General features: G+C 29.3%; 3 protein-coding genes and 2 long non-coding RNA genes across 13 annotated transcripts; 3 read left to right on the top strand and 2 right to left on the bottom strand.

Moving 5' to 3' along the window:
- The first annotated feature begins 39 nt into the window (after window positions 1-39).
- LOC105837593 (tRNA-dihydrouridine(20a/20b) synthase [NAD(P)+]-like) lies at window positions 40-3,321 on the top strand. The gene is made up of 3 exons (XM_012682492.3): window positions 40-374; window positions 441-638; window positions 1,663-3,321. Exons 1-3 carry the CDS (start codon window positions 289-291, stop codon window positions 2,438-2,440), a joined length of 1,062 nt encoding a protein of 353 aa, XP_012537946.1. The 5' UTR covers window positions 40-288; the 3' UTR covers window positions 2,441-3,321.
- Window positions 2,581-14,068, top strand: LOC105837592 (glutathione hydrolase 7-like). Of its 3 annotated transcripts, none has more exons than XM_028188774.1 (10): window positions 2,581-2,716; window positions 5,499-5,665; window positions 6,159-6,319; window positions 6,381-6,460; window positions 7,322-7,357; window positions 8,274-8,549; window positions 11,140-11,226; window positions 11,300-11,369; window positions 11,812-12,033; window positions 13,541-14,068. In XM_028188774.1, exons 1-10 carry the CDS (start codon window positions 2,701-2,703, stop codon window positions 13,749-13,751), a joined length of 1,326 nt encoding a protein of 441 aa, XP_028044575.1. In that variant the 5' UTR covers window positions 2,581-2,700; the 3' UTR covers window positions 13,752-14,068. The 3 variants fall into 3 exon arrangements, with proteins under 3 accessions (XP_028044575.1, XP_028044573.1, XP_012537944.1); XM_028188772.1 differs by having other exon boundaries at window positions 10,936-11,226; XM_012682490.2 differs by lacking the exon at window positions 7,322-7,357 and having other exon boundaries at window positions 10,936-11,226.
- Window positions 12,450-13,685, bottom strand: LOC114253788. The gene is made up of 2 exons (XR_003625263.1): window positions 13,548-13,685; window positions 12,450-13,462 (listed from the first exon to the last, which is right to left on the bottom strand). It is a non-coding gene; the product is annotated as an uncharacterized LOC114253788 (long non-coding RNA).
- Window positions 13,767-19,836, bottom strand: LOC105837594 (GDP-fucose transporter 1). Of its 7 annotated transcripts, none has more exons than XM_028188775.2 (6): window positions 19,275-19,836; window positions 16,263-16,467; window positions 15,882-16,020; window positions 15,213-15,807; window positions 14,455-14,546; window positions 13,767-13,902 (listed from the first exon to the last, which is right to left on the bottom strand). In XM_028188775.2, exons 1-4 carry the CDS (start codon window positions 19,337-19,339, stop codon window positions 15,218-15,220), a joined length of 999 nt encoding a protein of 332 aa, XP_028044576.1. In that variant the 5' UTR covers window positions 19,340-19,836; the 3' UTR covers window positions 13,767-13,902; window positions 14,455-14,546; window positions 15,213-15,217. The 7 variants fall into 7 exon arrangements, with proteins under 7 accessions (XP_028044576.1, XP_028044577.1, XP_012537951.1 ...); XM_028188776.2 differs by having other exon boundaries at window positions 14,455-14,543; XM_012682497.3 differs by lacking the exon at window positions 13,767-13,902 and adding an exon at window positions 13,919-14,253.
- LOC118646416 lies at window positions 15,783-17,133 on the top strand. The gene is made up of 2 exons (XR_004963969.1): window positions 15,783-15,891; window positions 16,315-17,133. It is a non-coding gene; the product is annotated as an uncharacterized LOC118646416 (long non-coding RNA).
- Window positions 19,837-22,641: the final 2,805 nt, after the last annotated feature.

The following is a 22,641-nucleotide window of genomic DNA, read 5'->3' as shown; positions in this document are numbered from 1 at the left end:
AATTTGCTTATGTACATACGTTATGCGTTATGCAGAAGTGTGTACGGGGGCCTTTAGTTTTATTACATATATGAATTGAATAATACCAACTTGATAAATTTGTGTATTTTATGCCGATCTAAACGTCAACAATTAAATCGTACATACGTGATAACGTTAACGTAAACAAAGTTTTTGTCATTCTTTTTAGATTAGAAATCAGACTATTGTCTTCTTTTTTTTTTATTTAACTACGTTAACAGTACTACTTGTTATTTTTTGTACTGGGTAGTTGTTGCGAACAATATCATGACTACTACACAAACAGATATAGTGGCAATGTTAAAAGAACCGAGAATGATAAAAATATGCGCTCCGATGGTTAGATATAGCAAGTGAGTAGAAAACAATATTCTTTAAACATATATTGATTGATACTGATTTTGTGTATTTTTTATCAGATTACAATTCAGAACACTTGTCAGACGGTATGGATGTGACATATGCTTTACCCCCATGATCTTGGCAGACTCATTTATACAATCTTCAAAAGCTAGGGACAATGAATTTACTACACATGAGGAAGATCAACCGCTGATTGTTCAGTTTGCAGCTAAGACCATAAATGATTTTGTTGATGCCTCGGTGATGGTTGCGCCGTAAGTTTTTTATAAGTCAATTTGTATATATATTTGCAATTTGGGCAGCCTTCTTGTTTTTCTTATGTATGTTCAGTTCTAGAAAAATTCTTGCAAATTTTTGAAAAAATAAGTTGTCAAGTTTTTTTGCAATATTTTTCCAGATTTTAAATAAATATTGTCACCTTTATTGTCTTTTACATCAATGGTTTTATATAAAATATCTCTTGAATTTTACAACTTGGATAAATAACTAATTTATAAATGAACTCTGCTTATTACAGGTTACTCTAATGGAAATATATTACTGAAATATTTTACTAAAAATATCAATCGACCTTTTTTATTAAAATTTTTCAAGATTTGTTAAAATTTATTAAAATTTATTAAGGTTTTCTTAAAAGATTTATTAAAATCTATATTTCTATTAAATAACAATAAAATAAATTTAATGAATTTTAATAAATTTTAATAAATTTTAATAAATTTTAATGAATTAAATGTTTTGTAAATGTAAATTGTAATGAAGTTTAATGGATTTTAATGAATTTAATGAATTATAATGAAATGGGTCAATGAGAGAGATTTTCAATAAAATATTTTCATTAGGACATACTTATATTGAAAAAAAAAACATTTGAAATCAAATATTTTATTTTCAAGAACATCAGAAGAGAAAACATTCTTATTTTGAGGATATCTTTATTTTTGAAATACCAAATATTGATATAAGGTTATATGTAGAATAGTAAATAGACAAAACTTAAGGATTTTTGTGAAGAAAAATATATTCTCACTATTCAATAATAATTTTTATAAGAAAAAATTGCAAATAGAAATAACAATATCTTTAAATCAGAAATTAAAACTTTTTACTATTATTATTATCAAAATAATTATATATAATAATTTCTTATTATTACAGTCACTTTTTTATATTTTTCGAAAATTAAAAAAAGTTGCTTAATATGGTTTTTTCCTTGATTCTAGTTTTCTGAAAAATTAAAAACACTGTATATGTTATACATTTTTTTCTAATTGCCAGATATTGTAACGGTGTAGACTTAAACTGTGGTTGTCCTCAACGTTGGGCCATGCAAGAAGGATATGGAGCTGATTTATTGAGAAAACCAGAGCTTGTCAGGGATTTGGTGTATCAAGTTAGAAATCATATTTCAAAGCCGTTCACCGTGTCCGCAAAAATACGCTTATTGAAAGATATACGTCAGACGATATCGCTGTGCCAAACTTTAGAAAAGACTGGTGCCTCCTTTTTAACAGTTCACGCAAGGACTCCGAAAATGCGCAATGAACCAATCGATTTGGACAGCCTCAAGCTTCTCCGAGATCACATACAGTTGCCTCTCGTGGCGAACGGCGATGCAAAGAGTCTGGAAACCGCGGAATCTTTATTCCAAGAATCCAGATGCGAAGGGGTGATGTCTGCCAGGGGTATTTTAACCAATCCAGCCTTATTTTCGGGATATCTCGCCACTCCACTCGCTTGCGTTCAAGACTGGCTGGACATCACATCGACGATACCGACTGAGTTTCAATGTTTCCATCATCATTTGATGTTTATGTTGGAAAAGATTTTGCCTAAGAAAGATCGAACGTTATTTAATGGCCTACAAAATAAATCGTCTGTATTGGAGTTTTTAGAAAATTATTACGACATTAGACCGAACACATCTAATTTAATCGAATTAACTCGATGTAACTTTAGTACTTCGTACATACGGTGTAGAAAAAAATATATTAATTGTTGGGAGGATGATTTGTCTACCGACTTCTTAGGATGTATGTTTAATACGGATTCGTAACGAAGAAAACTTCAAATAATAATCTTTCAAAAAACCCGCTGCAAAAGTTGCCATGTTATTATTTAGTTCCTTAGATTTATGCAGATGGCAGTAGAGTAGTGCAAAACTTCTGAAAAAGGATATTCTCACTTTTTCCAAGTTTTTCTTTTTCATTATTGTTTTTTTAATTTAGTTGATGTTATTTCTATTTTTTCGGTCATTTATTAAGATTTTAATTATTATCGCAAGATTATTACAAAGCAACAAAGAAACTTTAGAAAATGAATTATAACACACGTAAGCATAAATGTCTTTCGCTTTGCATTGACCTAAATATCTTGCGCTACATCTGCTTCTCTTAGTCAATAATTGATTTAACCGGCAATTATTGCAAAATTTTTAACCATATGACTTGTGGTCCTTAAGGAGCTTACAAATTTTTTCAAGAATTTTAGGACAAAAATTTATATAAGAAACTTTACATCTTTCAATATTATTTTAATATTTTTTAATTAAAAAAAAACTTATTGTATATCAAATAGTATTTTAATTCAGACTGTGTAACTAATTAGATTTACGAATGACAACACAATTACTGGAATAACCTTTTGTACACTGAAGATGGCCAAATGTGCCAAAACGTCTGTACATTAATTAATAAACTTTGTATATAAGCATAATCCAACCAGCTTTGGCTCTACAGCGCCTTTTATAATTTACTATTTATTGAATATAAGAGCCCATTGCATAATTAATTTAGAAAAAAACTTACACATTGCTCATACTGCATCGATTGTTGAAAGTTTTTAGAAAAGTTCCAATTCTTCATGTTTTATGTATAATTCTGAAAGACTTCTGCAAAATGCCATATGAAATATTGCAATAAAACTTTTTTACATGTACACAGTAAAAATTTGTAAACATACCTCCAAAGAAGTCATGAAAATATTAAAATGACATCAAAATGGTAAAAAATTTTTTATTAATAATAATTTTTTAATTAATCACGATTTATGTGTCATTTTGGTATTATCATGATTTATTGTTCTACTTGGATATGACTTATGATAATATTAGAGCACTAGATTGATACACTTATAAGTTTTATAAAATTGGACTATACGACTACGGTAATAATCATACTATTGGATTAGGAAATATAGCAATATGCATTAAGTGACCAATAGTATTGCCTTAATACTCATATTTTAACATTTCTTTTTAATTTAGAAAAGTTTATTTTGAGTTTTTCAATGAAGAAAGTTGATAAATGTCACCCAAATATGAACTTCAAATTTTTATTTTATAGTAAAATACAACAATGTGTCTAACAAACATTAAATACAATGCTGTATCATATATGTAATATATGTATTACATGATGTTACTTGTATGTTATATATTTGTTGTTTACTGATTACTTTGATATTTGATTTGCATAACATTTTTATATTTATATCTTATTATATAAAGTAAAATTGATGTCCATATTTGGATAATAATTATTAAATATATGTGTGTGCATGTATACAATGCATTTTTTGTTAAACATTCCAGATTTACATTTACATTGATTATATTAATCAGATTGCACATGCTTAAAAATAAAAATATACAAAAATATTTTAATTATATTTTATATATAATTTTTACATTTTACTTTCAGTTTTTGTAATCCTCTAAATATAATAAATTTAAATATTATTTTTGAAATACACTTTAAATTTATGAAGAAATATAGTACTTAGGAAATTATGGACTTACATATCTCATTGTCAATCAATGGTGAAATGATGAATATAATAAGGACAAGTTAAATTCATTTAAACCGAGAAGTTACAATAAGATTATACTTATCGTCAAGTGTGTATGAGCGCAAACAAGCGTCTGAATATTTCTGTACACAGTAACATTACCGAATATTAGAAGTAAACATTACGTGGCCTTTATTACCATGTTATAGACACTGTCTAAATTCTCAGCGTCTTTTTTTAAATTTATTAGGATTCTTTATGAGAGAGAACATTTCGGCAATCTCTCTTTTTGGGATTTCGTCCTTCTCAAGTGATGACAAATTAATTGCACATACTAAATTATTACACACATATAAAATTATTTTAAAAAATTTTTATTTATTTGTAATTGTTAAAAATAGCAGTATACTTGCACACTTCCGTAAATAAACATTTTCTAATTTGTGTGCAACGTTATTCTTACAAGTTTTATCCGATTGACTTAAAATTTTAATGATCTTCTATTCATTACACAACAAAGTAGGATTTTTGCGAAACATTGAAAACTCTTTTTGCAATAACAATTTGTTTATCTAATTTTCAACCATAAAAATACACTTTTTCCTAAAAATAGCTGCTATTAAAAAAAAAGATATTTTTTTAAACAGTTACGTATTTTGTAACTTTAATCAACATAGAAAATAAGAATTTTCGAATTTTTTCCAAGGGTAAACTATCTTAGAGATCTTGCACGCAAAAGTGCGTTTGCAAAAGTGTGCCAGTTTGCCATCATTTTAAACAATTATAAATAAAAAATTTTTCAAATAATTTAATATGTTTATAATAAAATGATTTATATTTGTTTTTTCAATAAAGTTATTCATTTACCCACAAAAATTCCCGAATTTAGGTAATCATTAGGGTCTCAAAAATGGTGTTATCCCATAAAGAAAGATATTTAAAAATGCTTAAAATATAAATAAAAGGATATGGTTTTTATTAAATTTATAAATATAGTAAAATTTTTTACCATGTTTATTTTTTTGTATTTTTAAACTTATAACATCTTAAAAATGCTTAAGAGGATTTTAAATAACAACAGATTATGAATATCAGTCAAAAACTAAAGATTAAACACATGCACAACAGAAGTTATGTTGCAAATAGATTCAAAATAAAAAAGTAAATGTTAAATTCATTAACATATATATTACTGAGCAAATGTAAATATGTTACAAAAAAGGAAAAGTAACGCTACGAAATAACATTACTAAACTGTTACTAAAAAAAAGGAAACTAACAATAAAGATGTTTACTTTCCAATCAATAAGTTAACATGTTTGCAGGTCTTACGGAAGAATGTCCGTTGACGAAGGAGAGAAGTTACAAACATAGAATCTATACCTACTGTGGCAATGGGTTGAAATTCATCGTCGTCTGTTTTGTCGCATTGACTGTTGCTATCACTACTATGCTGGTATTGCAGATTCTTTATACTGAAAATATACCACAGGTATGTACATACAATTATGAAACTGTCCAGACACAAAATATTAAAAATATTTTATGCTACAAATATTATAACAGTGTTTATTATCATTAAAAAACCAGCAAAATCTAAAATTTTCAGGGACTTTATTTTTTTATCCTTAAAAATCATATATTTTTATTTTCGCCATGGATCATAAGATTTTTATAATCAGGAAAATTTTTAGATTTTATTTTTTAATTTAAATTATATATTTTTTTGACATTAGGCCGAAAGCGGCATTTAAATTGTAGATTGCGTATATCTGTGTAAATTATTGTATATATTATTACAACTATTGGTTTACAATATTTAATGACTTTGTAAAATAAACTCACAATATTCCGTGTCCGTACAATTGGATTTTTTTACCGTAATTTTTAAAAATAGAAGATAATAAATCATTAAATAATAAAATATTCTGACTTCTGACATTTATTTTTACTGATATTTACATTGACTTTTATCTCCCTTTCAGAGCAATCTTCATGGAATTCATGGAGCTGTCGCTACGGATTATTCTAATTGTTCCCAAATCGGTACCAAAATACTAGCAAGATTAGGTAACGCGATAGACGCGGCGGTAGCAGCGACTATTTGCATGGCTCTAGTAGCGCCTCATAAAACTGGCCTCGGCGGGTAAGACATCGATTAATTAATTTAGAGCCATCATTCTTCCAAATCTCGATTTTATTTCCAGAGTTGGTTATATAATGATATATAATTACAAAAATTACACACATCCAATCGTCATTGATTTTACAAGAAATACAACTACAGGTAAATGCAGTTTTGCGCATTGGTTTAATGCATATGTAAAATTATAATTAAGGCTGCTTTTCTTTTTTAGAACACAGTTGACACAAATCGACACACATCGCGTTTCATTTAGAATTTGATGCAAATTTAATCGACACACTTCTACTCTGCTTGGGAGGAGAATCGAAGTGTGTTTTTAATCAAAGAATATCCGCTCTCAATATTTCAGTAGAATTTTTCAGTATGTACTTATATATCTTAAGATTTGAATTGTTTATGTAATAGTTACAATAACGTTAAGCATTATTTTGAAATCATAAATAACAATTTATATTTTACAGTAAAATTTATAAATTTATAAATTTTATTGACACATTTATAAAATTTGAAAATATATTGTTTGAGAAGATTTATGATAAATCTTGTAAGATTAGATATCGCAATGTATATATCGTGTTTTATTTAACTGTGCCCGAGTGTGTTAACTTGTGTTTCCTGAAAGGAAAACAGCCTGAAATATATAATACTGTTTGGAAGCGCTTGCGATTTTATTGTATCTCACAAAAATTATAAAAAAATCTTTAAAAAAAATTTTGAACAAATTTATGCTATCAATCAAATCCGCAAATATTTTTTTAACTCTTCTGTAAATGCTTTTAAAGTTAAAAACATTGTATAACAAATGAGAGTTTATACGAGAAGTTTGATTATCGCAAAGAATTACTACATAAATTAAAAAGAAAAACATTTCAAAGCTCAAGCTTCCTTTTTACTACTAGTTCTAAGCTGTTACACCAGACTCGGACTGATGATTTATTAGTAAGATATCTTTTAGTGTGCTTGGAAATGTACACATGTGATGCCATCTAAAATCGATTTTAGGTATCTACTACAGAAAGAGACTCTTGCTCAAAGGAGGGAAGTATCTGTTCAGCAGCCAATGAAAGAATACGTACACTGTGACCCACAAATATGACAAACGCGTCGACCGATATTTAATTAAAAAATTGATTTCTTTCTATTAAAATATATTGATTTTTTTAGTAAAAAAATACTCTTATGTAAAATAAATACCTTTTTTGAAAGGTTCATTTATGGATTAATTTTTTTATTAAAGTAACATCTCGAGAGTATATTTTTAGCATAAAATATTATAAAATAAGGAAATTATGATTTTTCAAGTAAAATGTGACTTTAAAAAGTTGTCAACAATTTTTTTCAAATAAAAATAATTTTTTATAATTGGAATATATTTTTCTGTTTGAACGTTATTTCAGAATTTGTTCAAAAATTTTAAACACTTAGTTTTTAAACTGCTTATCAAAAATTGCATTGGGTCACGGTAACCCAATGTGACAGTCTCGTTCGAAAAACAGGTGTGACGTCTACATTAAACTAATTTTTTGTTAATTTCTACTTAAGTTTCACAGCTCTTCAAAATGAAAAGAACTTTAATTTTATATAATTTACGAATAAAATATCAGACAGCTGAAATCAAAAAAACATTTAAAGCTTTATCTTTTCTGTTTAAAATGCATTTTTAATCATTTTTTAAAGATTTTATTCGTCGAGACTTATCTTTTCGTAAGATGCAAGAAAATTGTAAGTGCTTCAAAACTTTTGAAAGTACATATTAATTTTAAGTTTTTTTAATTGGGTTTTGGTGCTTAATAATTCTATATCATTTTAGTCTTCAAAGTTGTAAAAAAAATTTTTTTTAATTCTAATTTGTCACACCGTTTCGATCAAAAAATGGCATTCTTCTCTTTCTCATTTATATTATTTACAATTGAATATATATAGGTCTGATTTCACTTATTATTATTATCAACAGATTTCTTTGCTGAGGCTGAAATACGTTTGCCAGCTCTATTAAAAGGATTAGAATGTGCTCAAAAATTGTATGGCAATCTGCCATGGCGAGATGTCGTAGAACCTACCATCGAGTTAGCTCGAGAAGGATTTGTTATATCTAAGGATCTTGCAGATGAAGTATCAAAAAATACAGATTACGAGATTTTTTACGCAGGTCCTTTAAATCCAGGTGATAGACTGCAATTGGAAGAACTTACAAGGACATTGGATATTGTAGCGCGTAATGGTGTAAAAGGTATAGTCTGTATTTGTAACTTTGTCAAATTATAACTCTTGTGAAGCTTTATTTTCTTAATTATCTTGATGAAAACTTTTTTCAGAATTTTTCATATAATTTTTTAGAATTTCTCTATATAAATTTTATTAATTTTTTAAATAAAAAATCTGAGAAATTTTGTAAAAACTTATAACATTTTTACTATGAAAATAATTTGAAAAGATTTAAATATTTTAGTAAAGAAAGTATAAATTCTACTTGCATCATCTAACATTATTTTTCTACTAATTTCAAAATTTGATTCGTAATCGGCAATCCTCAAAATTCATCGAGATTGATTTCCAGCCAGATTCGCTCCACTATATTAAGCCCATCATTTTGTTTTTGAAAAATTACACATCAATTTTAAAAATATAAGCCTATCGTTACTCGACTTTTATGCAATTTTAAAGATTTATAGCCATCTGAAATTCCCCACTGTGCTCAACAATAAGATGGATGATGCCGCGTACTGCTCGTTTGATGTCATTATGACAAAAAAAATTCGTTTCTCAAAAAATAAGAAAAGATATGAAAGTTTAAATCTTTTCTAGAAATGTTTATTCTAGTTGATTTGTAATCTTTCAACTCTTTCCATTAGAAAATTATTACAGCCTCGACATTTTTCGTATTAGAAATTTTTGTCTTAAAATGTAGACCAGATCATTTGTCATTAATATTTATTTATCAGTTTAGGGACATGTATACATACATCATATATACATACATCATATATACATACATATACAGATCACGCACGCACGCACGCATTACACACTCCAGATAGCACAAAATATTTATAAAATATTTATGATAAATATTTTGTACATATTTTTATGTCAGAGTTTGTCAGGTATAAAAAAAAATATGATAAATATTTATGAAAATATTTAAAATAAATATTTACACTATTATTATCAAAGAATATAAAAAATATTTTAAGTTCATATACTTTAATAATTCATATATTTTAAGTCCATAAATAATTTTCAGTGCATTTTAAAAATATATTCTATATATTGTTGATAATAATTTTTGTATCATTTCTAAATAGTTTATGAAAAATAATTATAGAATCTTTAAAAAATATCTTTTGAAAATAAATTTGTAAAATATTTATAAATATTTATGATAATATTCTGTGCTATTTGGGACACACACGTATATACACACGTAAATTGTGATACATTTTAAGAATTTCTTATTCTATAATTTTTGAAATAATTTTATAAAAAACCTGAAAATTTAAAGAATATATTTTTAAAATTCCCATAAATTTAAACGTAAAAAGTTCTTTAAAATATTATGAGATAAACGTAAAAAGTTCCTTGAGATATTATGAAAGAAAAATCGCCTTTTTCGCCTTTGAATTTCGACTTTAATTTGGTGCTGAACAATAGTTATATATGTATAAGACATTATTCTCTATAAGTTTCAGATTGAGCTCACTCTTTATCTTCAAGATACGAGGGTAAAGTCCCATGGAGCGGATCCCAATCACGGATCATTCTGATAGAACTCTTTCAAAGATTCCGTCGAAACGGTCCTGTGATTGGTGATCCGTTCGTTCTGCTTCCGCATAATCTGCTCCATGGGACTACACCCTAAGAGGTCAAAGTTTGCATTCTGCAATGCTAACACAGGCACACAAAAAAAGAAAAGTGGTCTGTGGGACCCCACTAGTCAATCTCTATGTATTTTGACGTACTGAACACGAATCGGGTGTCAGAATTGCTCCAAAAATGGCCTAAAAACTTTGAAAATCGTAATAATTTCACTGCACGCGAAAAATAGTAGGTGATGGGGCAATTCTGACACCAGATTTGTGTTCAGCCACTTAAAATACGTAAAGATATGGTCTGGTGCGATACATACCTTTTTTGTGCGTGACTGTGCTGCATTGCCGCACCAAAAAAATTGACATCACGGACTGATGTCTTTATGTATTTTGAGCCGCACAACACAAATCCAATGTCAGAATTGTTCCATTTTCCGCGTGCGGCGACATTTACGATTTTCAAAGTTTTTTTATATTTTTTTCGATTAAAAAAAGGGGTGATGGAGCAATTTTGACACCGAATTCGTGTTCAGCACATCAAAATACATAGAGATTGATTAGTCATGTCCCAGAGACCACTTTTCTTTTTTTGTGTGCCTGTGTTAGCATTGCAGAATGCAAACTTTGACCTCTCATATCTTGAAGATAAAGAGTGGGCTCAACTTCTAGAAAATTAATGTCTTATATATAACTATTGTTTAGCATAAAATTCAAGTCGGAATTGAAGGGTGGCAAAAGACATGATTTTTGGCCTCTCTTTTCGCTAAAAATACGATTGAATTATTAATATTTAGCATTTTCTTGTAGCATTCTATAATGGTACTCTATCTTACGAAATTTTACAAAATACCACTCTCCGTGAAAAATTGCTACAACAATTAGCGAGTTATGAACCTATTGTAACGATGGCAAAAAGCTCAATATTACATCATCATACAATTTATTATCCGTCGCATGCGTCTTTTATGCAAGAAATAATTGAAGCACTGGAAAATCTTCCCATTTTGACAGAAAATGCGTCTACTATAGAATCTCAAGCTCTTGTTGCTCAGACGTTGATGCATGTATATTTGCAATGTTCTCAAAACATGCAACAAGGTAAGATTTATATTGTTTTTTGTTAATTACACATATGCGTATAATTCTTTAGTAATCTCAATCATAATTTTAGAAGTAAAAAAAGAAACTTACACTGGAGTTATGGCAATGGATTGGCAAGACACCTATGTTAGCATCTTATCGTTAGTAACAAAAATCAATTATACTTATACATTTATTAAAGAAATTTTGTTTTACCACGCTGATTTTTCGAAGCTTCTTATCATCATCGTTATCATCATTATTACTATTATTATTATAGAAAAATTAAATTTTTTTCAAAATTACTTTCTGTCCTTTGTTACTGCTTGACGATTTATTTTTCATAAAAAATATATGAATAGTAATTTATTAATAACAAATCTATTTAACTTCTAAACTGTTCATTAATGACCATGATTCCGTATCTCTTAGTGAACTAAAATTAAAAATTTATTTTAATCAGAACATTTGAAAGTTATTTTGAAACATATTTATTCGTTTTTCCTAATAAATTATTTCTAACAAATCAGCGTTTCAACTTAAATAATTTTTGTGAATTTAATTTGTACCGTTATTTGTGTTGAAATATTATCAATAATGCAGTGGTCTAAGTTCACCTTTCGGCCGTGGAAGTAAAGTGGCTGGATTTTTCTTAGACAATATCAACAATGATTTGTCTACATTTATTCCCATTATTTTTCATTACAAGGGAATATGTGGATTACGTGGAGTATTCGGTTCGAAAGATGTCTTTCTCAATGGTCAAATCCTTTACAATCTCATCATGCGCGCTCTAAACGTTTCGACTGTAGTAGAATATCCCAGGTATATACATATATACAGTGTTCAGAATTACTTAACATTTCAGGAGCATGTAGGGACTCAAAAATTAAGAAAAAAAGTCCTTTAAAGGTTGTTCGTTTTTATCTTTTTTTTTTTTTTTTTTTTTTTAAGAAAATCGCAAACTCACTTTTTCATTTACTTATATTAACGGATTACACACACACACACACACACACACACACACACACACACACACACATTCTGATGCACACACAAAAGAAAAAGGAAGAAAGCTAGCAAATTATTCGATTTAGCGGCGCCAAGTTTTTATATATTAATAATATATTTATTTGTAATATTTGTACAAATAATTATTTGTAAAAGTAAATGTTCTAGTTCGTATGAATTTTTATAGTTGGCGCATTTTCTTTATATCATTACTTTTGTAGAGAAAATAATTTTTTTTTTGGGGGGGGGAATTACTTTATTAAAATTTCATACATTTTTAGTGCCAAATTAAAATTATTTTATACAAGAATACATTTCTTAGGGCGTTTCTTGTGCGCGTATACTTAGCGTTTCTTTACAAAATACCTTTTTTAAAAAGGTAATTTTGTTGGAATCCTTTATTACGGAAAGAAGAACCGAACGTTGCATGAAGATTCGAGCGCATAGACAAACGGAAAGCGTATCTGTAGAGGAACTATAATTAATTCTCGAAAATGGTTTTCCATAGCATAACATTATCATACATAGCTAAATTTGTAATAAAATAACCTTTGATTTGGTCGTAAATAAATTTCAAAATTTTGAAAAAAATGTTAAGTGATAGGGGTATTTTGAAAAATTAAAACAAATTGTTTTCCACTGTTTTATAGTACCTCTGGAGTTATTTAACTTTTACTTTAAAAAATTTTTATCTTTTATAGTCGGTATTCGTTCCAAAAGGGAGAAAACAATTTTTTTAAACGGATGTTTTACACTCTAAACGCTTGGGCACTTAAAAAAAATACGTCTTTTATTTTTAGCTACTCTACAACATATTTCAAACTTATTCAAATCGGAGACTTACAACTAAAAACGTTTCTTTGTTAGTCAATAAGGATATTTAGTTTTATTAAATTACAAAGAATTAAAACATCTGACAGAACGGACAGACAAAAACACAAGAACTGTGATAAAATGAAAACCTGCAAGAGCTGGGCCGAGCAGATTAAGAAGATAATGGAGTCAAAGAAAACTTAAAGATGTCAGAGGTTGAAGGAGAGTTAGAACGTTAGAAAAGAATAGTGTAGAATTGTTGAAAGAACCAAAACCTACGGAAGGTTGTAGAAGAAATAAATAAATAGATAAAAATTGTTTCTTGGGATTTTTTTCAAAAAGAAACAAAAACGAACTCCAAGGACTTTTTTTCTCAATTTATCGATTCCTTACACGGTCTTGGAGTTTTAACGTTTAAATTCCGGACATCCTGTATAGAAGATTTAAAAAACAATATCAAATAAATGAACAAGAAATATATTAATTGATATATCAATTTATTTTATAGATATTACTTTGCTTCCGATGGTATGGTGATTGAAAATAATCAAAGGCATTCGATGGAAGCTGCATTGCAGGCTCGATTATATTCTATGATATCGTCATTATCTCATGATGACAACTTGTCCATGACAAGCGTGAATGCAATTGTTAAAAGGAAGGATTCACTGTCGAGTCATTCAGACAGTCGTGGAAATGGAATTGCATCACGATTTTAACCCATTATGCGCCTTGTTGAACACATAAATATAAATGAATCTCTGAAAATCTTGGAGATTATATAATGCTGTGATATTAGAGAATAATATCAGACGAGCGTTTGTGAACACACTATAAATTTTTTAGACACCACGTAGAAAACTGGTTGCACTGTAAATATCATAAATTTAATATTTAAAATATTTAATATTTTAATACTGTTTTCTTACATGCATCGATATGTACACGCAAAGATATTTTTGTTACGTATACGTCGAAAACGCATCCCTTTTGTGACACTTTTTGGGGAGTAAAATCACTGACTTCAACACTTTAACATCATTGCACGGTTCTTGTCCTCTAATAGATGGCGTAAATCATTACGAAAAACATTCCAGTACGCTTTTTTCCAGCAGGTTTGAGTATCTCAACACTCACATGCATGTCACCTCGCGACACGGCAATTTGCAGAATTAACTCGTACTTCGTCACTTTAGCGAACCTAACGTAGCCTTGGCTAACCTGTCGATTTGCGAAACATTCAAGAGACCACATCGACGCACGAGTAACAAAAATATGGTATGCAACACGAGCTAATAGCTAACAATAGGCCGACTTTATGCCCTTGTTACATAATATACTATTGTGTGTGTGTGTATATATATATATATATATATATATATATATATATATATATATACACACATATATGCATATACATACTGTTGCAAAATTGCTGAACTTCCCCGTCAATTTTGCATGTAATAACGTCTTCGTAAAAAATAACCTTTCGTCCATATATTGTTGCGTATCTTCTTGAAATATAAGAAAATATTATATACACTGTTATGTAAAGGAGGCTCGATACAAAATAACTCAGATGAATTTAATACTTGCACACATTGTTGCCGGTGCTAAAATATGTATGTACACAAAATTTTAGACCACATTATCGATTAAATATTGGAGAAAGATGCAATCGGTTTTAGAGCTAATTAATATTGCTCTTATGAGAATTGTAAGATTTCTCATCGAAAGTAGTGTATTTTCTCGCTGAAAATATCTGTGGTAGTAACAAAATTTAGAGAGTAGAAAGATAGAATCATAATCTTTTCATTCATGATAAGAATGTTAAAAGATATTTATCATTAAAATGTCAAGTAGATTTATGTTTGATGTGGAATCGCAGAGATCGTGCGCGCATGACGACATACATGTGACACGCATGCGCATGACGCAGCGTCTAAAGTGATTACTTAGGTGATCATTTTGATGTATTTACATTGCATTTGTAATTTATAAATAAATAAAAATATTCAACATTCTTATCATTAAAATAAAAGTTAAAATTAATTTTATTTTTGTTAAAATTCATACAGAATTAAGAACATTTTAATGTAATACTCTTTATTGACTAGAAATGTAGGTATCGAGCCTTCTTAAATATAAAAATTTAAATAAAATTTGTTACGTCTTTTTACCGTTATTAAACTTTGAGCTGTCGCGTCTCAATTTTGTACTCCCTGCTCAACTCCAGTTGCCTAATCCTTGCGTAAGACGCGCTGGCAGTGAGGACAACGATATTGCTTATCCACCAGAGAAACGACTTCTCTTCGTTGAACCAATAAGTCGCTAAAACTGTCTGGGCGCATGCTTTTGCGGTACCACTGACGTTGTGCGTCAACGGGGATGTGACTTTTATCTGAAGCGCCGTAAAGTATCCAATGGCGAAACCAAATACACCGCCAATTGTCATGGCGCTCCAGAAAAAGGGATGTCCAAACTTCTCGTAATTATATATAGCATGATGCTCGCCACTGATTATCATTAAGGGGATGAAGATGATGATACTGTACACATTGTTGTAATAGGAAAGTAACCAGATGTCCTGATTCACAGCCGGGAGTGTCCGTTTCATGTGAATAGAATACAAGGACAACGACAATGAGCCGAGTACTCCGAAAAGCGTTCCGAGAACAGATAATGAGCCTGCGACGTGCTCCTGATCTACCCCTAACCAGAACCCGGCAATGATCACCGCGCAGCACACTATGCACTTGAAAGATGTCTTTTGCCCTGCAACTTTCGCTAATTAGTTTTCTAGATAATTTCTCTACCCAGTTCGTCGGTCAAATTCGTCTGATTCTCACCAAGTAAAATGTAGGTAAATACAACATTAAATACTGTCGTTAGCGAACGGCCCACATAGTAGAAAGCAATGCCGACATATTTCAAGCATAAATTATTAGTCGCTATCATTGCAGTAAATAAGATTGATAATGGTAATACCTGTAAAGTTTTAGAATATATTTTTTCATGTAAATATAAAAATTAAAATTAAAAATTATAAAATTTAAGGCCCACATTCTTTACAGTTGACATTTTTTTATTACAAAATTTATTGAATGTTTATCTCTCAATTTAAAATGTAAAAAATTTTAATGCAAAGATTTTCCTCAAAATTGTATAGCTTGTTTTTAATTATTTGTAATAGAAAAAAGGAATATCACATAAAGTAATATACAGCGTACCTTTTTCAAAGTGTCTTTTCTAAATGGACTACCATTTGTAATTTCAATGTAGTTTGGAAACCATTGGGACATTCTGCGTAAAATAATGCAGATAGCTACGCTCACTATACATTGAAACCAAGTTACAAACAGAGGTGCATCCAAATTCACAGTATCACTGGACAAGAGTGCTTTATTCATAAATACAGTTAGAATAGATACTATCCTGGAAAATTATTTAAAAACACATTTAAAGAAAAATCTTTGTAAAAAAAATCAAGATTTTGAATTATAATAGTAATTGTGTAACAAGTGCGAAGTCAGGTATTGTTCACGAGTGCGAGAATGAAAAAAGTAATTCAAGTTTCAATAATAGTAAGTTACTTATTCAATCGAAAATAGTTTAAAGTTAAGTTTGTCTGTTTCAATCTGCAATGGATCTTGCTGAATATAATTTTTCTATTAATTTAATATCCTTAGCTTATATAAACTGCGCGCCGACAAGTTTTTCAGTCTTGAAACAGTTAATAATTGATGCTTAAAAACACCTTTAAGATTCCCACTTTTCCCAAAAAGGATTTCATACAAAAATCAAGCCTAAAAATTTTCAGAAAACAAAAAATTTCTTTATCTTTAAATTGTTCATTATGTAAATTTTTCTTCGGATATTTATATAGGTTTAAAAACAAAGTTATTATATATTATAGTTGTATACATATATTATCTACATATGTATATAATATATTATATTTTACTATTTTTTTGAGGATCTAATTTTTTGAGAAAATTTTGGACTTATTTGCTTTTTACGGAAATTTTACTATCTGTTTATGTCATAATATTGTACATTTATTTCTTTTTATAACAATAATAAAGATAAAGAAGAAAATTATTTAAAATATAAAGCAATACTTTTTTCACCTTTTAATTTATAAATTACTCTTAAGGAGGTTCATGCACTACTCTCTAGTCAATAGACACAAATTTTCAAAATTATTTTATTCATATACAAGGTACATGAATAAATAATTAGAAAAATAAATTATTTTTAGAATGAATTAAGTTTTTCATAAGCTTCTTCAACTACATAACAGATGTAAGAACGAAATTGTAGACTTTGATTAATATTTTTGTAATTCATTAACAAATTAAAAAATCTGAACTTGTTTAATTTTTGCACAAATTTTATGTTTATTATCTATTTGTACTTATAATTTCCATTTTTTTGTGATGAAAATTATTTACAATGCTACTAGAAGAAAATGATTTAACATCAGATTAAATCCACGTTTAAAAAAGAAACTTGTCTTTAGATAAAATTCTTTCATTATAAATATTATTATACTTAGATAGAGATAACTTGAGATAAATTTTATTATATTTTTTATTATAACTTCTAGCGGTTTAATACAATTATTTTGGCTCTTTATATCTATAAGTTATTGATACAAATAATTCTCTGTTACAAAAAATTATCCTATGTATCTAATTTGTAATTTTTTAAAACAAAATTAGTTCAAAGTCATGCACAACAAGGTGATTTGGGACAAGTCTTGTTTTATAGATATCTCAACATGTTCAGAATTTTGGGACATGCCAAAGGCAGAGACAATAATATAATTTTTAAAAATAAAAAACATTAAAAACAAAATAATTTGTTATTTTGATTCAATAATTCAACATCTGTTCAATATTATAATGTAAAAACATTCTTCTATAACAAGAAACGTTTCACATGTTAACTGATCACTTTCATTAGTAAAACATGCCTAACAAGAAATGTTTTTTTTTAATATGAAATATAAAAAAATTTTTTTTAATTGACTAGAATTCAATCATATTAGGTCTGAAATTTTTCTACAAAAATGATAATTACCATTTAATTAATCTAGAAATAAATAAAAAATTTTTTATGCAATTTTGATTATATCTATTTCTCTTTTGACAGCATCTTCAAATCTGGTTGGATGTAACTTTATATATATCCTTTATATTTGGAAAAAATAGCAGTACCCAGATAATCAAGCATTTTGAGCAAACTAATGCATTGCATGTGTTGTTATAGATTTGCTATACATTTATTGACATCGAAATAAAACACATTACAAATTCAGCAACATGATTACTTATACATGCAATTGGTTGAGGACATTTAAAAAAGGAAATGGTTAGCAATAGTGATACATTATATTGTTTGCAATATAACAACAACATGGCAACAACAAATGATAACAAATTAATGCTGACATGTTGCTATCAATTTGCCATTGTTAAAAATAGAATTCATATGAGTTCAACCTAACAGACATAATGCTGTCTCACCTTGTTTCAAGTTTGTCTAAATTACTGCACGATTGTTGGCAATATAACTGCAACATCAAGACATTTGGCTATCTGGGGTATGATATGGCATTATATTCAGTATATTTTAAGTCAGATATTTCATGTTTATCATTATCCAATTTGTTTATAATTTATAAAATAAATTTCTTTTTTTTAAACAAATATATTTATTAAAAAATTAATAGCAGATTATATTTATAATCCCAGAACTCTAAACAAATATTTTATTTACAACATGTCATTTTGTAACCCTCTATTTAAAAAACTTAATTTGTTTTTTTGAATTTTTTAATCATTATTGCTAGTGTAATTAACAGCCATCATAGTAATTGTTATATTTATCTATAAAGATAACTTTTGTAACTTTTTAAATTTTTTCTAATAATTCATAAATAGATAGGCTACAACAAAAGTATACTCTTTGTCCCAAGTCACCTGTACTGTCCCACATTATCCTCATCTACAATACTCTTTTGTATCTTAACTAAAATCTTAACTAACTAATAGTTTAACTTATTATCTATTATATATATAGTATATATATATACATATATATATATATATATATATATATATATATAATGTATATAAATCTAAATATATTATAGATATGTATAAGTTTTAACTTATACATAAATATACTAAGTTAAATAATATATGAGCAACTTAATATAATGTTTTGAGACTTACCAGTAAGTTGTGATCACAAATGTGATGTAGGTATACTTTGATGCCAGTCCCTTATCCAGCTGCATCTTGAGCTTAATTGGAATAATTACAATAAATGCCTATTGCAATAAGCAATTCTATGGCTGTCGTGGAATTGACAGTCTGCATTAATTAGATATGTTAAATTATTGCATTTTCATATTACTGTTGGCGAGACAAATGACTCAATTCAGGATCAAAGTATCTTAACCAAAGCGGCAAATAATGTTGAAATTGCAATTTCACGTAATTTAATAAAATGTAAATGTGTATTCTAAACTGCCACACTTATGTCATTAAAGCACAGTAAACTGATAATAACGGCGAATAAGAAATTTTGGTAATTATTCAGTTTAGCTACTCATTCTCAAATATCGATATAATTATGCTTATTCGATGCAGTTTTGCTTCAAACAAACGAATCTGGCAGAAAAAAGCTTCGCTCTGCCCCGGAAAGCGAGATATTAATCGTTAAAGTTGACGAATATTCAGGTTAGGAAACCTGTCATACCGACGAAATGCACCAACGTAAAGGGGCCCTTTCACGTTGACGCTTGACGCTCATTTTCAGCGCCAAAAGACATCACGTGACTAAAAGTAAAGATACCCATTCGTCATTTTTAGTCATGTGATGTTTTTTGACGCTGAAAATGAGCGTCAAGCGTCAGCGTGAAAAGGCACCTTAAGGCCGGGCCGCACAGCTTCTGCGGCTACGGTCCACTTGATGCTACAAACGTTTCGAAGCATTCTTTGATTGGTCAATTCGTAAAAATCTTTGTTTTGATTAAGGGCCACCGCACAAACTCTTCCGTAACGCGTTACGTTACGTTAAGTACTCCATACAAACCTAAGTTGTACTTAAAATTTAACTTAAATCAACGCACAAAGAAATCCTTAACGTAAGAACTTAAGAACTTACGTTAAGGATTTCTTTGTGCGTTGATTTAAGTTAAATTTTAAGTACAACTTAGGTTCGTATGGAGTACTTAACGTAACGTAACGCGTTATGGAAGAGTTTGTGCGGTGGCCCAAAGACCTATAATCAAAGATGCGCCAATGGCCCCCCACCATGACTGCTATCCACCATCTTGTATCCATACGGCGACCAATAGTGTAATAAACCTTATGCCATAAGGAATTAACCAATTATATTCGATTATTCTTCTCATATTCGAATATAATTGATCAATTTCTTATGGCATAAGGCTTACTACACCTATTGTAGATCCGGCCTAAAAGTTTTATCGTACGAATAATATCGCATGCGCACTAGTAGCCAATCAATGCGCTCGACAAAGCTTGTCGTACGACACATGAAATTAAGGGTGCTTTCCATTTAATGACACAAGTCGACACAAGTGTCGTTCTATCTTTGTTACTCATTGAACATAAAAAAAGATAGAACGATGCTTGTGTCGACTTGTGTTACTAAATGGAAAGCACCCTAAGGCACTATAAAAGTGAGTATTCTCCTTTGAGTATATATACATGGAGGAGGAATTGCTATGGTTTCATGTAGACCGAAAGTGTGTCCAAGATCTGTGCAAGAGAGAAAGGTATATCATGATACTCGCTTTCTCTGCGCATGCCTTAGGGTGACGTCCCATGGTGCGTATTGCGATACGCGCGTATCGGGCGTATCGAACTCTGCAACCAATCACAGACATTCCGCTGCTTTCAGTACGCCGAAATATGTCTCTTATGTCCCATGAAGCGGATTACGCGGAAGCGGAACGAGCGGATCACCAATCATGCGACTGTTTCAACGGAATTTTTGAAAAGGTTCTATTAGAACGATCCCGTGATTAGTGATCCGCTGATTCTGCTTCCGCGTAATCCGCTCCATGGGACGTAAGAGCCTCATTTCGGCGTATCGAACATACACACACACAAGCATGCGTGGCCATTTCTAACCTTTTCGTGCCCATAAGAAGTACACAAAAAGTGACAAGAAGGAGTAGCACGCGTAGTATTCATGAATCTGAAGAGGTTATAGTAGAAAGAAGTAAATATATACATCGCCCAGTGCACACGCCATGTAACAATATACGACTGTGCATATGTATGTGTGCGATCCGCTCGATTATGAATGTCCGCGGATCGTCAGCGTATCAAAAACGGCGGATTGTCTGTCATTGGTCGAAATTTAATACGCCCGATACGCGCGTATCGTAATACGCACCATGGGACGTCACCCTTAATATCATTGCTCTAGTTTACACCAAGCACTTGGTACGCGTATCAAATAGTAAATAACTAGTGAATGTGTTTAATCATTGGCTGATCAGCTTAAATTCACTATTTGATACGCGTACCAAGTAGTGAATTTAAGCTGATCAACCAATGATTAAACACATTCAGTAGTTATTTACTATTTGATACGCGTACCAAGTGCTCGGTGTAAGGCCAAAGGCAGAGAACGAGACGTAGATGTCGCAGTCGTAGTCGTAGGGTAAGGCAGAGAAAAACGTAAGTCGTACATTTCGTAATATACTATTCTAGACTCTAGGGGTGCGTTCGGGGAGCTCACTATTAGCGCTACGCAGCACTACCGCTGTTCGCGGAGACGCTGGATAGCGCTATCAAAATTATGATGACGTCACTGTCCGTAGCGTTTGACGTCATAAACGCGCGCTATCCATGCTACTGCTTCAGAGGTAGTGCATGCAAGTGCATGGATAGCGTTTGGCTCAATCCCCACCATTGTCTGTTTAAACATCACGTGCTATCTCTCTTTTAAGGTTAGAGAAAATTTATGCGTGATCTTGAAAGAAGAAAATAAGAAATTGTTTATATGTCCTAATAAAAATATTTAATTAAAAATCTCTCTTCATTGAGAGAGAGAGAAAGAGAGAGAGAGAGAGAGAGAGAGAGGAGATCTGTTTCATTAAAATTTATTAAATTTATTAAAATATATTAAAATTCCTTAATATATACTCATTTAAATTTGTTAAAATTTCTTAAAATTTATAAAATTTATTTTATTACATTGTTATTTATTATATAAATAAATTTTATAAATTTTAATAAATGTTAAATATTAATTTTTAATAAATTTTAATGCATTTTAATAAATCTTAATAAATAATAAAAAGGGATTAAATAAAAGTTTCTGTGAAATATTTCATTAATATATTTCTATCAAGATGATCAAGACTGGATCTTTGAGTTTAATATTATTTTTCATCAAAATATGTATATAATAATATATACTATTTTGATTCATTACACTGCATGTACTGTTTGTCTTAAAATGCAATCCTTTTCTGTACCAATTGCAAATATGTAAACGACTTAAGTATCATTATTATCAATTAAATTAATAACGTAATCATATATTATTTTAAAA

This window comes from Monomorium pharaonis, chromosome 7 (assembly GCF_013373865.1).
Source record: "Monomorium pharaonis isolate MP-MQ-018 chromosome 7, ASM1337386v2, whole genome shotgun sequence".
Taxonomy (NCBI): Eukaryota; Metazoa; Arthropoda; class Insecta; order Hymenoptera; family Formicidae; genus Monomorium; species Monomorium pharaonis.
Note: the sequence above shows the minus strand (reverse complement) of the source record. Positions and strands in the feature narration are given on the sequence as shown.

Excerpts from the sequence above, each read along its gene's own strand:
- LOC105837593 (XM_012682492.3), top strand. The coding sequence starts at position 289 with ATGACTACTACACAAACAGATATAGTGGCAATGTTAAAAGAACCGAGA. Across the intron at positions 375-440 it reads CCGATGGTTAGATATAGCAA|ATTACAATTCAGAACACTTG; the intron begins GTGAGTAGAAAA and ends ATTTTTTATCAG. Across the intron at positions 639-1,662 it reads GCCTCGGTGATGGTTGCGCC|ATATTGTAACGGTGTAGACT; the intron begins GTAAGTTTTTTA and ends TCTAATTGCCAG.
- LOC105837592 (XM_028188772.1), top strand. Across the intron at positions 5,666-6,158 it reads ATACTGAAAATATACCACAG|AGCAATCTTCATGGAATTCA; the intron begins GTATGTACATAC and ends TCTCCCTTTCAG. Across the intron at positions 8,550-10,935 it reads AGCGCGTAATGGTGTAAAAG|CATTCTATAATGGTACTCTA; the intron begins GTATAGTCTGTA and ends ATTTTCTTGTAG.
- LOC105837594 (XM_028188775.2), bottom strand. The coding sequence starts at position 19,339 with ATGCAGCTGGATAAGGGACTGGCATCAAAGTATACCTACATCACATTT. Across the intron at positions 16,468-19,274 it reads TTTGTGATCACAACTTACTG|GATAGTATCTATTCTAACTG; the intron begins GTAAGTCTCAAA and ends ATAATTTTCCAG. Across the intron at positions 15,808-15,881 it reads ATTTACCTACATTTTACTTG|GGCAAAAGACATCTTTCAAG; the intron begins GTGAGAATCAGA and ends CGAAAGTTGCAG.